Source organism: Xiphophorus maculatus, chromosome 17 (genome assembly GCF_002775205.1).
Source record: "Xiphophorus maculatus strain JP 163 A chromosome 17, X_maculatus-5.0-male, whole genome shotgun sequence".
In the NCBI taxonomy this organism is placed as follows: Eukaryota; Metazoa; Chordata; class Actinopteri; order Cyprinodontiformes; family Poeciliidae; genus Xiphophorus; species Xiphophorus maculatus.
In genome coordinates, this window is record NC_036459.1 from 7,514,036 (window position 1) to 7,528,735 (window position 14,700).

Genomic DNA, 14,700 nt, shown 5'->3' on the forward strand with positions numbered 1-14,700 from the left:
TAGTGATGCTGAAAGACGACACATTTCTACACAGTCAGATGATGATACAGTATCTGCTCTGGTGCTTACAGTCAATTAAAACGTGTCATGAACCTGAGCCAGATGATGGCAGCGATACTACCGTTTTCCTCTCCTCACCCATCCTCCTCTTCCTCCTACGTAATTATAGAGTCTGCCAGGGCGCCTGTGTGCGTGTGAAAGCGAGCGTGTAATGTGTGGGTGGCGTTAGATTCCCGCTGCGCATCTGTATCTGACCTTTACCACGGCGAATAGACACACACACACACACACACACACACACACAAAGACGACGGTGAAGAATGATATGAGAGGAGATAAAACATGTGGAGAACAAGGCAGTAGCAGTAGAATGAAGATTTTAATCAAGAGTTTGAGATGTAAATAACTAAACTACCTGTCTGGATTAACAGAAATATAAATCCTTTTGTTAGTACTCGATCCAGCTAGTTACAATACAGAGGACCAACTATTTATTCACGTAACTCCAAATTATTCATAGAAAATTTGACGATTCACCTGAATTATAGGAAAATAAATTCTTATATTATTTATTATTTACCGGGACAAATTTCCTATCATGGTAATCATTTTGAAGAATTAAATAATCATTTTGAATAATAATAATTAAAATGTTAATTTTGATTTTAATTGTTCTGATATATTCAGGTGTTGAAACACTCAAATAAACAGACTAAAGTGGAAAAAAGCTTGAAAACCACGATTCCAGGGTCTGGCTATTTTATATTTTGTGCTTGTTGCAGTTTCACTTTAATGACTTTAAGTCATTAAAGTCTGGCTTTATGAAGCATTATCAATTCCAAAATTGATTCCAATTAATTCCAGTTATGTTTTTAAAAACTGTCCATACAGTCATGACTGTTATTTTTACTATTCTCTCCAACTTTTGTTCAAAGACAGCATCAATAAATAGCGATAAATTTGAAAATATGATCACACTCAGTTCTCAAAAGCAGAATTTGTGTTTTGGTGATATGATTTCTGTGTCTTCGGTTCGCAGAAATACAGTTACCTAAAAAACAGAAAGATAGATTTTTTTATCATAATTTTTATTGGTATTGCAAGAGCACCACAAAATATCATGATACAAATAAGCCCAGGAATTAGAAAAACAGTAAATTAAATCGTCGGGTCACTGTAACTACCAATTACTACCACTATATTTTATTTTTTTAAATTTTTGCTGTCTTGCTGGACATAGGAAGACTAAATGGTTAAAAATTAGCAACCAAAAGATGAATTAAGCTAAAAATACATTTAGCACTTTCACTGCAACGCCTAATATTTGGGCCAATGTTTCTATAAACCGTTTTAGGTTTTGTATTTTATTGTGCTCCTGAACCGTAATACTGCTAATGTACTGAACTGGAAAGCAGAGAATTTAAAGTGAAACACTTGCAGCAAAAAGAGATAAAGTTTACAGCCTGTATAACCTGAGGGCTCAACTGGCTAATAAAATTAATCATTTACTGATGGCTCTTTAACCTGAGCAATTAGCGCTCCCAAACACACAGAAAGCGAGAGCGAGATAAAGATGCTGTCTCACTAATTATAGCATGTCTCTGCAGCTGAGGTCTGCAGGGACATGAGTGTGTGTTGGAGCATGTGTGTGTGTGTGTGTGTGGGTGTGTGTGCATCATAGACTAGAACTACATAAAAAAACACACACAAGGCAACAGAAGCATCTAAGTCAAGAGAAAAGAGGGAATGTTAAATGAAAAGCATTATTATTTAGAGAGAGTCACATTAAGATAATGTGTGTTTGTGTGTGGGGGGGTGGGGGTGTGTGTGTGTGTGTGAAGCAGACAAAGAGCTTTGAGTGGGGACTCATCTTTCTGAGTGCTGAGAGATGATCAGAGCTGGGTAATCCTGCCTGCATAGACACACACCACACAAACAAGAGACTAACCACAGGGCTTTTAATCCATGCGGCACAAACTCGTTTGTAGACATGGGAAAGTATGTTTGTGTGTGTGTCCCAACTGGAACCGATAAACAGCAGTTTAGGATGACAGAAACCGACTGGTTTGGGATGATAAACGAAGAGAAAGAGAGAGAGAAAAAAAACAGGAAATAAAACGGAGCGGTTGCAGAAATGAAAGCATGAAGCATCTGGCTGAGCGCTCCACCAAATTAGTCAGCAGAATCATTTGGCAACAGAACTGCAGATCGCTAAACCACTAAAAATAGCTTTATAGACGACCATACCAATGAGAATAAATACTTGATTAATTGCCTGTTAGCTTGGATTGATCTTCTGCCCTTATTTAGACGTGGAATGAACAAAAATCCAGATTTGTCTGGACTGTATAGGAATTATGTAGCAACCAGTGATGGAGTCACTGTCACCTCATCAGCCGACTCCACAGGTTCATTATCGAGACAGATGGGCTTGTTGGAAAAGAGACGAGGTGCTACTTTCAAGTAGAAAAGCGTACAAAGAAAACACTTCCAGCCTCTGGTTTCCTCTCAGTTCCTCGATCATATTTGATCCCGGTTTGTTTGGTTTGCAAAGTTCTGTTTCATTTCATCTGAACCCTTTCCGTCACTGTTATTTATGGGTGATTATTCTGGTGTTGAAACACTCAAATAAACAGAGTAAGATGGGGGGGGGGAAAGCATGAAAACCATGATTTCAGGGTCTGGCTATTTATATGTTGTTTCACCCAGACTTTAAGTCATTAGGTGAGACAGAAATGAAGAAAATGAAACAAAAAGTGACTCTAGAATCTGACCCAGATTATCACATTTTCAGACAGAGTAGCTGCCTCTTATGGAAACTTTTACAGGATAGTAAATTATTCTGAAGGAAGATATTCTTGCCAATTTCACAAAACTATGAGACAGCTATTTGTAAATTATCGTTTGAAAAACTCTTTGGATTGAAACAAACCAAAAGTATCAAAAAATTAAAAAATCTCATCATTAAAAGCTGTTTTCAAACATGTAATCATTTTGCTGATTATATAAAATAAAAGACACATCCAACTTCAAGGTTTAAGAAATTAATCAATTTATGAGCTTGTATTTCTTTCCTTTACGTCTGACGAATGTAAACAGGCACCCACAGCAGAAAAGGCAGCCAGGCAGTCTGTTCTGTCCTGCTGTATTTTTTATTTTAGTCCCTTTAAAGTTAATCTAGCATGTTCAGATAACTGATGTTGTAGGTTTACTTCCACTCTGGTTGCAGTTTTAGTAATAATTCTATACAATCAGCTTTACTCTGTAGGTGAAAATGAAATATTTTCTTCTTTTTTAACATGTTCAGATTAAAGAGTCCACTACTTCACACCAGTATTGACTGTCTTTTGTTAAAAACATGTGAAACCAAACCTCCTGCTACAATCAGATAACTGATGGGGAAACAAAGTAATTGACTAATCTCTCAAAACAAGTTTTTTTTTCTGCCAGGTTCCTCATCTTCTCTCTGAAACCAGCTAAGACTTACTTCTCTTTTCTGTTTTTGCTTTTGCCCTCTTTTTTTAACCCCATTTCCAAGCAGGAAAAGCCTCTTACAGCTAGCCAGACGACTAATAAGGAGCAGCTCTTGTTAGCCAATCCCTCTTAATGCTTCAGCACGCTGTATTATGGGTAAAATACCCCAACGCCAACACACCCGAGCTCTGAAACACTCCCGAAAAGGCCAGGAAAGAAAAGAGAAACCTGCCATTCCAAAAAAAGACATTGTCAGAGGTGTTTTTAGATAGATATGAATAAGCGAACACTTACACATCATCAGCCAACTGGAACACAGAGAGCAGGGGGTGGGGGGAATGTAGTAATGCCCTGCTTGGCTGTAGTAAATATGACAAGAGACGGGAGGAGTGAGTCAATGTAGACGAGTAACACTTCACTGTGATTAAGAGGCTCACATAGCGCCAGCATACGTACAGAAACGAAGACTGTAACGGTACGAAACGTAGAGAATTACATGAAAAAGCGATGTATTAACGTGAAACTGGTGAGCTTCTGGGAAGCTGCTGGGTTTTTGTTCCTCGTTTTGTAAATTATTACAAAATGACGACTATTTTAGAAACAGAAAGTAAAAATAATTAATGTATTAGTGGAAAGAAAAAAAGAAAAATTCAGCGGTTTCTATTTTTAGTTTTGTGATTTTGCAGTAAATTGTGAAAGATTGAAGTTCAGCAAATCTTACATCTGAAAACTCATGAAATGTGGCAGGAGAAATCCACTTAAAAATTGTAATTTTGTGGAATTTGTTTATTTCTAGATAAAGTATATCAATTGAAATCCGATTAAGTTTTTCAGATAGAATTCGCAAAATTATTTTTGTTTGCCCAAAATCAAAGGTAAAGATAATTATATTTATATAGCACATTTTCAGCAACAAGGCAATACAAAGTGCTTCAAAATCAGAAAAATGAGAAACAAATTTTCATTGAATTTTTAACCTAATATCTTAAAAATTTTAGTATTTTGATATTATTTCACAATTTTCATAGTTTGCTGGACACTTGCTACATTCTTCCTAACAAAAATGTTTTATATGAACATATCAAAACAATGACTTTGGGTCCTTAAGTCATTTATACGTAGGGAAGACCCTTTTTTGCTCAAACTTTAACTCTGTGGCTGATGTCCTGGAGATGTTTCTTTGATATTTTCACATGCCATTTATTTTTTTAAGTGCACTAGTCCCTCCTGCATCAAAAACAGTGTCATTATTTATGTCATTATCTATGTTAATACACTGAGGGATTACCTTCAGTGTATTATAAGCCTGGCGGGCCACCAGGTTTTACTAGTGCGCCCACCAGGCATGATATCATTGGTTTATTTTAGTTATTTTTAATTATTGCCTTTTTTAAGACTTTATAGTTGGTGTTTAAGCATTAATCTTCCAGTCTTCCAATAGAGCATTAATATCAAGTGATATTTTCAAATTTCTTGTCAACTTTAAACATTTTTAAACTCAAAAACAGCAACTGGTATTGCAAAACAAAACAAAACAAACTGTACCAATTCTCAACCACTTCTGCATGCCAAAAATAATGCTAATAAGTGATAATTAGTGGGTAATAGATCGGCACGCCATTCCATTTTATCATCTCTAAAGTCAATGTTTACAACTTCATGGCAGATTTTTTCCACTGACTTTCTTATACTCATTTTGGCAGAAATTATACATATCTTGCATGAGCTCAGTGTACTCAGGAGAGAAAATCATAAATATGGATGTACGTCTGTTGATCTGAGGACAAGAAAAGAGAGGAAATTGTGTCAGTAAGCCTCACGTTTCATCAACAATTGCTGCTCTGATCATCTGTTTAAAAATTCATGAGTATCTTTAAGCTGTTCGGACTGTGCGACAAGCGTTTCATTGGATTATATCACAAGCTTCTCTGTTAAACCAGCTCATATTCTGGCTGTGAAAAACATAAAAGAGAAGCTCCTTCTGCAGGTGTTTTCAGGTTACAGCTCTGATTTTACATCGATTTTATTCGGCATGCTCTTCAGCCATCAGGGATAATGGAGATGGAGGTGAAAGGTGTGTTCGCCTGAGTCCATCCATCAAGCGCTTGCTGAAATATTTCATGAAATTACGAGAAAGCAAAATAAATTTTAAAAAAAAAACACACAAAATTAAGTAAAAGAAGAGATGGCCAAAAGAAAAATGAATGGGTAATCCTCTGCAGCACATATCTAACATCAATTTTTAAACTTTTTATAAACCACATCTGGTTGCAAGCAGTAGAGGAGCAGTAGAGACAAACAAAGGTGTGACTAAAACAAATTTAATTGTGAAATTGTTTAAGAATATTAAAACGTTTCTGATTGAACAGCAAAAAAGCAGTTCAAACAGAAACTGATTGAACAGCTACTCAGTGAACTGCTGATACATTTTATATCACTCTATGATATAAAAACAACATAGAGTGATCTAATGTGAAAAAGAAATCAACATTACATTTTGTCAAATTCCATCAAAATCATTGCACAATTATACATCAAATATGTTGATTAATGTTCCAGTTATTATCAATCGAATACCACTTTAATGCAGACCTGTGAAAACATTGTTGCATTAATCAGTTTGACTATATTATCAACGAATGCATGAGTTTCTCTAGATTTTGCTAGAACATTAGATCTTCAATCCTGAAAATGTTCTTCAGATGCTAAAAGGCTGACTTTTTAACTGTCTTTATGTGTCGTTGAAGGTTCCGGTCAGTTAGGAAAAAGTGAACCCCCATGTAAGATTATAAATCTGATTATTTTATGTAAAGTAAACATTTAACAGTTTGTCAACTCTTCAATAGGAGAAATATTGATACTTTAGGTCAATATTTGTGTTTTTACGGCTCTAACTTTATGCAGTACAGTAGCAGGGTGGTAGGAAATGCTATTATCTTACTGTTTGGTATCACAATCATGATATAAATTACTTAAACCATGTTTTCCTCACTCTTACTCGTTGTTCTGCCTTCGCTCTATGATATTGTTCACCAAGATCCATGTCTACTGAGTGCATTCGCCACATTGTAAATCCATCCACATGACTAAATGTATTATTTGCAAGCAGCTGAAATATTATAGCCACCAAAGCAGTCCTTTGAAACTGCAAAATTGCATGCACTCATTATGTGATGACCACTGCAATTCAATACACGGTGCAGCTTTGGTGCACTGAGAGATGTTGAGTCATAAAGACTCTGAGGAATGTTTTTTAAACTTTGATCATCGTCGCAACAAAAGCCACATGTAGTGTTCAGAGAACAGCACTGAAATAAAAATAAAAGGCAGAAGTTAAGGAGTGGAGATGTTAGGTTTGGGAACAAATTCATCCAACGTGACCCGGGATCACAATACCTTTGCATATTTGTGTCATGCCAAACAAATATAATGGGATAAAATGTTATTTTGCTGTTACTTGTGTCCGTTTTGAACTGCGTTGCACACCCTATTGTGTGCACCAGGTATTTCTCTTCATTTTGCCCTTTCAGATATAATTTCCCAGGGGAAAGCTGGGGCCATTGTGCTGCACTGTGGTGTGCTGCTTACACAATTACTGTAAATAGAGAGACATTACGTCGGTTTCTCAATCTGAAATCTCTCTTTCCTTCAGGCTGTTTCATTGTTCGTACAAAACTAGCTGCAGATTACAAAGTTTAAAAATTCATGAAAGCCTCCAAGAGCTAAAAGGTAAGCATGTTATAGAATCGGCCACAAGCTTCGCCACAAATCAAACTGCAACTCCGACGGCTCTGAATAAGATTTTTTATGTTTTTATACCACTCAGCAATCTTCCTTCACTCTTACAGCAGGTTGACTTGTAAATTTTCACCTTATGCAAGAGTAATATAGCAATTACAATATAATGTTTCACTATTACCCATTTCACTCTTTTATATTTCTTGAGTAATGACTCTCCTTTGACTCTGAATCAAGCCTTCAGCCTTTTTTCCTCTTCTCACCCTCCCTGGTCGTCTTTTTCATCTCTCTGTTCTCCCAGTCTCCTCAGTGCTCTGGCTTAATTGAAAGCTGAATACAGTTTTATATTCTGCCAGCATCATATGATGAAAGTGCTTTGATCACTGTTTACCCCTGCAGGTGGTGCACAGCAGCAGCAGCCATACCAGATACATTCACGTCTCTTTACCGTTTCTCCTCTCCTCTTGTCTTTTCCGCATTTCTCTCTTTGCATGCTGAACGCTGTCTCACGGTCTGTTAGATTACATGATGAAACTGCAGTAAACGCCAGCACGTGGACACATCTATTGTTTGCAAAGTGGGCTGTAAATAGTGGAAGGATAACGTTGCGAAATCCCGTTGTGTGGAAGCTCGTTTTGCAACATTTCCCTAGAAGGCTGAAGTAAAGTCTGACCACACGAGAAGTCTGGTGACGAAGCAAAACGTGTAATTCTTTGTGGTTTGAGCAAGTCCTCTATGTTAATATAAATACAAGAGTGAAAGAAGGGAGTTCAAGGGGAATCTATCTATTGAGTCAAATAATTTATAGAAAGAAAAAGTTAGCAAATCAAACCATGATTAATAATCTATATTTTCAGCTTAAAACATGACAGAAATGCAACAATTTTCCTATTTAGGGCTTTAAAAACTGAACAAAAACAAAGAGCTACTTCTTGTTTCTCAGAAAACTGGCAACAAAATGTCAAAACGACTGAGAAATATGTAAAAAAGTGGTAAGTACAGTGGAGAATCTGTAATGCTGTGGGCCTGCTTCCCCTCTAAACGCCATGAAAACTGGGTCAGTCTTTTATGGCAATTCTACAATCTTGAAACACCTGAATTCTTTCAATAAAATCTGATTTGTGTCCTACAATCACAAACACAAACATCTGGACTTTGGTAAACGCAACTGGAACTTTAACCAGAACTTTGTGCTGTGTTGAAATGAGACAAACATTTCACTTTTGGGTAACAAACACCACATTAGAATGGACAGAATGCATTTATTCCACCTCTATACTCAAAAAAAAGACGTGAACCACAGCAACACCCACCATGGATGAGTATCCGTTTTTCTCAGAATCTAAATTATCATGAAGGTGTCCAAACCCAATCATAAAACATGGCTTTTATTTCTTTAGCAGCAGCTAAAAGCATTACCAAAAAGTCACAGAGATTTACCAGTGTTTTGGATAACTGGTTTTCCTGCAAACATAGAACCTGATAACAGGATTCAAACACATTTCATGTCAAAATTCACAATTTTTCTCAGAACTTTCAGTAAATTTATAAACTCTCAGACTTTCTATAGAGCCTTGAAAAACCACAGACTGGTAGGAAGGCATCAAATGCGAAAATGAAACGAGATTTTCTAGAAGATCCCAGAAAACATGCTAAGCCCAGTGCTTGGGATTCTAGGGCAGTCATCCAGTCGCCTGCCATGTTTTTGAGTTAAAAAGTGTATAAAATTGACAGGAAACCTGAAAATATCACTAGTCTGCACTATTGGAAGACTTGAAAATTAATACCGAAACACCAACTATAAAGTCTTTAAAAGAGGAAATGATTTTTTAAAACTCCAATAAATTAACAATGCTAAGCCTGGTGGAGACAGAAGTAAAGCCTGGTGGCCCACCAGGCTTATAATACACTGCGGTAAACCTGTTGACATATTTTTCCAGAATACTACAAAAACTTAAATTCAAAAAATTACTTAACTTTTCCAGACTGCAGGAGTTGTGGCTTCTAATCAATATGTCAATATGCAAAGCAATAGTAAGGCAGATTCAATGCTGAGAAATCATTATTTTCAAATAAACTACATATGCTATAAACTATAGAATAACACTATCTGCTACATAATTCTTGCTTTTTTGTGCATTTTTTTCTATTATAAAGTGTACATGTAGTGGATAAAAACTAGCATCTCTCTTAGTAAATTATTCTTTTTCAGCCACTTTTAATTTTCTCTTGTTGCTTTCTCCTTTATTTGGTCTTTTGGTTTACCAACCTACAGACAAATAAAGGATTATTTTCTTCAATCTTACTTCATAAAATTAATATATCCCCTATTTTCCATGAGTAATTCCACATGAAGTGTAGCTCTTAGCTGGGCTGAATATTTCATGCATTCATTTAAATGTAGACATCAATCAGCTATGACTAAAATTTTCTAGTACTGTGTACGTAAAAGCTTTTAGGTTTGGACAGCAGGAAGAATACAGAGGAGTGTTTTACTGTTATTTCACTGTTGGTTTTGTTTTGCAGCTCAGAAACACAACAGGAGGCTCGTTGTGTTTCTGAGCTGTGAGAACTTTAGATGTTTATCATTTGTTATGAGATTAAATGAACAACAGAGATGACCGGCTGTCACAGAGAGGCAGGAAGTTCAATTACCAACTGTGGGTCCAGCAGGCTGATTGACCAGTTAATTACAGCAATTTCCTACAGATTCATTGGTCAAGGTTCATAAATATTCCTCATGTTTCCAAATTACACTTTTACAGAATTAACCCTTTGGCAAAGTTGTCTGATCTTTATCCAGTGCCGTTCAAACAATTTTTCTTATGAAGAAATGTTTCAAAAGTGAAAGGAAGTTCTTATTTTTGCAATAATGTAGGCAACGTTAAAAAGTTTCTCATTATCTCGGCCTCAATTGATGACCTGTTGGTGGACTGCAGGAAACAAACGTAGACATGGATGGATGGAATGATGGATGGAATGATGGATGGATGGATGGACGGACGGACGTGAAATCCCAGTATTTCTCTTGTTTTCTTATTAATCCATAATAAACGTATAAACTTCCAGATTTCTCCAGAACTCGTAAGTTGCCATATTGCCTCAGACAGACAAAGGTAGAGTGTTCCTCAGCCAGTGAGGGTTACCATGCAGCCAGATGGGTGAGACATCTAAGAATAGATAAAAGGAAAAACACACACACACACACATAAAGTGTGACGAAGTTCTGGCAGATAAGTTTCACGTGCCTCACGCTGCTGCTAGCACACAATACAGCAGAAAAACTCGTCCAAACCCCGTCTTTGATCAGCTTTCTCTCTCCCTCATATAGCCACATATGGTGATTCATTTCTTAGCATTGGCCACTTCAAAGCTATGTAAACTACCTTCCTCCTCTGACCGGCTGACTGATTCCTCCTCAGTGAGGAGGGAGGTAGGGGGTTCACAGATCACCTGAACCAAAAATAATGCCGCTACAATTCAAGATCCAACAGCAACAACACAAACATACATTCATCTGTTTTTATTTTGTCACGCATTCATAGGTATCTACAGTTGAGGGCTAAAAATACAAAATCCAACGAAGTTAAACTGTGAAACATTATTAAAAGAAGAAAAAAAAGTGGTATCTTCTCTAACCATCTGAGCAGTTATTTCCACATTCCTCTTTCAGCAGAATAGTCAGCGGTAACAAACCGTCTCTGCTGCGACACGAGCCAAATGTTCCTCTTTCCAAATGAAATTAATCCAGCAAGGGAAAACACTCTCGCTGTAGACTAAATACACACACTGGATGTTGTGATAGGAAACAGAGAACAAGATGAGAGCAAAAATGATCACATTTTAACTAGAGATACATGATGCATCAGCATTAGGGCTGAAACTAATGATTATTTGGACAACTAGTCGATTAATCTGACGATTAAAAATTGGTACATTCTGAAATTTTTTTAAAGTTTTTTTATACAATATTAAAAATACATCAAAAGATGCAAATAAAGTAAAAGTTTTATTGCCTAAATTTCAATATAATAGCTTTTTTTATCATTTAATGTTTTATCTACCAATTTGTACATTAATTGCATTAACAGCTTATTAATTGGATAGTAAAATGTGCTTAATATTACATTTTAACCAGGTAATGCTAAAACTATGCCACTTGAGGAGTTCTGAGTAGAACAGATTTAGAGAAAGTGCAAAATGTATATAATTTTTAACTGTTTTGGCTTAACTACTGCTCTGAATATGTTATTTTTGTGTAACTAGCGATTAATCGATTAATAAATTAGTTGACGATTAGTTCAATAATCGATTAATCGCGATTAATCGTTTCAGTCTTAATCACCACTGACATCAGTATTGGTATACTGGCCACTTTTTAACATATTGATGTTTATTTCCATTTTATTGAAATAGCTTGAAAATCTCTCAACCACACTTCAACATTCCCAGGTCCCTCTTGAAAATGAGATCTAGATCTCAACGGGGTTTACCTGGTTAAATAAAGGAAAATAAATAAAGGAAAATAATGGGAAAAAGACAAGAGAACATACTTTTCGGCCAAAGCAGGTGTATGAAAAGGTTCCTACAAATTAATTTAAGTTTTTATTTTTACAAAAGTCCAGTACCATAAACTGAGTAAATTGACTTTAGTAGCTTTAGAGATTTTTTGTCACACGCATATTAACTTAAGTTAGTTAAACATAACTGCAAGAACTTTACGTTTTTCTCATACAAGGAAGACTTTTACAGTTTAAAGCTTTCTTACCTTTAGTAAGCTTTGTAATTCATTATGCATTTAACAAAATACTGAATTCTCTACTTTCAAGTCAAACCTCATTAAAATGCACTTTCTACATCTACTCTAACATGCAATAAACCAGCTTCAGCAAAAACTTTACTATGTAATTAAGTGTAATTTAAGACCTAATCTGGAAAATTTGGACATATTCAAATACTTTCAAGACCTAAAATTTAGATTAAAGACATTTCAAAGCCACAACAGAAACCTTGGAGTTGAACTTTGTAAAACAGAAAAATGTTTACAACAAAATAACGACTGCCGTAATTTGCCCATATTTACATATGTAAAACATCTGAGTCAAGCAAGGCTGGATGAGGTTTTGAGTTAATCTCATCACAACACAGTGAGGAACCCTAGCAACCATTTGACCTGAACGTACTCTCCTACCATGACAAACGTAAACATGTGGAGTTTGTTGAATGCTCTATTTTTTAACAGCTTTTATTGGCTTTATAGGTATTTTTGAGTTAGAAACCGATTTGTTAAAGCAAACAAAACTCCTGCCATTGGCCAACTCATAAAACTGAAAAAAGAAGAACATAAACAATGTTTATTTTCTTTTTTCTTCTTCTAAAGCTGAGGAAACACCCAGAGGAAGAAAAACTAACAACGAAAACAAAAAGTGAAAGAGCTCTGAAAACGTCTGAATTACAGTAAATCCACCAAATAAAAAACAACAAATACTCCCAGAAAAATAAAAAATACACAACTTTGTCTTCTGGTAAATGTCTTCAAAGAGGATTAAAAAACAAAACCCCTTCACAAACTAAATTAATCTAATTATATCAAGCATTTAAAAAACCACTACGTTTTGGTGTTCATTAAATTCATTCACAACCTTTTAATTTTTTAGGTATCTGATCCAGATTTAGGTTGTTTCTATAATTTAAGAAGCTGTTTAAGTAAATCAGAAACAAAAAAGAAACTAAATGATTGATTAGGGCTGAAATTACAGCAGATACTTGATCTGGGGTCTCCATTTTCAAGAAAATATCACTTATTCAGAGGAAAACAACTCAAACTATTGCAGTTTTCTGTGCTTACAAATAAGGAAAACACAGATGCTCAATGTTTTTTCCCTAAGGTATGAAAAACATCAAAGAGAAAAAATGCTTCATAGGTACTTTGATGTGGTAGTTTTGAATCCATCTGGAAATAAAATACAAAATGATCTCGAAAGCAAATGTTCCTACCCAAAGTGCTTTAAAGTACGTGTTGATGCTTTCATGACTGTAAACAGTTGAAGTTCTTGACTTTAATGCATTTTATGAATTATATGTTTATGTTTACGCTTTTGTCTGACGCTTTTATCCACAAATAAGGAAATAAAAATGTAGTTAATAATTAGAAGGAAGGCAGCTAGTCGTGACATGCAGAAATAATAAACATAAATATGCAGGAATATTGGAGTTTTTCCCCCCAGATTTGACCTCTAAATCCCATTGTTTTGTACTGATTCTTTCAGATTAGATACAGTTTGGGAGATATGTGATTGTGTGCTATCAGCAGCAGCTGTCAGTCACACTGGGGTGTCAGGCTGCTGCTGGCATTCACATAAACACACATTGCTCACGAATCAATACAGGTTCTCTCCCTCCCCCTTCACAGGGTGCTACAAAAACAGGACTACACCACCGTGACATGCACTCGCATCCGCACACGTACTGCGACTGTGTGCATGCAGAAATGTTTTGATTTGGGCTCAAATGTTCGTGCTCTGCATGGATTTATGTTGTGACAGTTAGCAGCAGCGTAGCGTAGCGTGGCTTGCCTGAACGAGCCAGAGCATTCCCATGTCAGAAATCTGCTTTATAACCAACAATACAGCCTCACCTTTTATGTTCTTTTACTATTTATAGGCTTCACTGTGAATTTCTTGCGTGCAGGTACATAAAAAATATACTTAAATGCAGGAAAAACGCATAAATCCCTAAACACATCCTGCTCTGAGCGACATCCTGCCACAGCATCCTCCCTCTGCTCTCCACTCACCGATACGAGGTCTGCTTTCTGAACGCCAGTCCGCGTAATTTCTCCTCCAGAGACTCCTGTTCCATGTCCGGCAGACTGCTGAATGTGTCGCTGCAGCCCATGGCAGCCTCCTCGGATCCCGCTCCGGACTCTGAGTCACCCCCGTCGGCTCCGAGAGAGGCCGGGCGACCGCCGAAGCTCCCTCCCGCCGCCATCGCCGCCGGACCAGTGCGGCTCTTCGCTTGGGGGTCCATGCTGGTCACTCCGTGATGGACCCCCCTCTTTTCTCGCCAGTCTGTGACGGGACACGGAGGCGGGTGGTGAGAAGGAAGCGGGAACTGAAATGTCAGCGGGAATAAAATAACCTGACGGTCTCCTTTGGAGTTGCCTTAACGCGGAGGTCTCCGACCGTTGACCGCCTTTATATGCGGCAGGACGGAGAGAGCTACACTCACGAGCCCCTGGACCAACTGGCAAGCGAGATCCGTACGTCAAGTTGCTACGTTCAGAACGGAAAAGGAGTAAAGCCCTTTCAAAATAAGACCGAATCGGTCACAAAATAAAACAAGCTCCAGCATTTTTATTGTTTAAAAAAAGTAGTGTTTCTATATAATTTCAAACATCCGCAAATTTTTCATTTATTTATTATGGTAATAAAAAATATCTCTATATAGTTATTTTATTTGTTGGAGGTAAAATTCCAATTTTAAATA

At 36.7% G+C, this 14,700-nt stretch overlaps 1 protein-coding gene across 4 annotated transcripts in view; it reads right to left on the bottom strand.

Moving 5' to 3' along the window:
* The window catches only part of LOC102231869 (diacylglycerol kinase iota), a 71,593-nt gene extending 57,127 nt beyond the window's left edge, over positions 1-14,466 (bottom strand). For all 4 annotated transcript variants that reach the window (XM_023350234.1, XM_023350236.1, XM_023350235.1 and 1 more), the window contains exon 1: positions 14,009-14,466. In XM_023350234.1, coding sequence (XP_023206002.1) covers positions 14,009-14,241 — 233 coding nt within the window. In that variant the 5' untranslated portion in view covers positions 14,242-14,466. The remainder of the gene's footprint in view (positions 1-14,008) is intronic.
* Between the last annotated feature and the right edge of the window lie 234 nt (positions 14,467-14,700).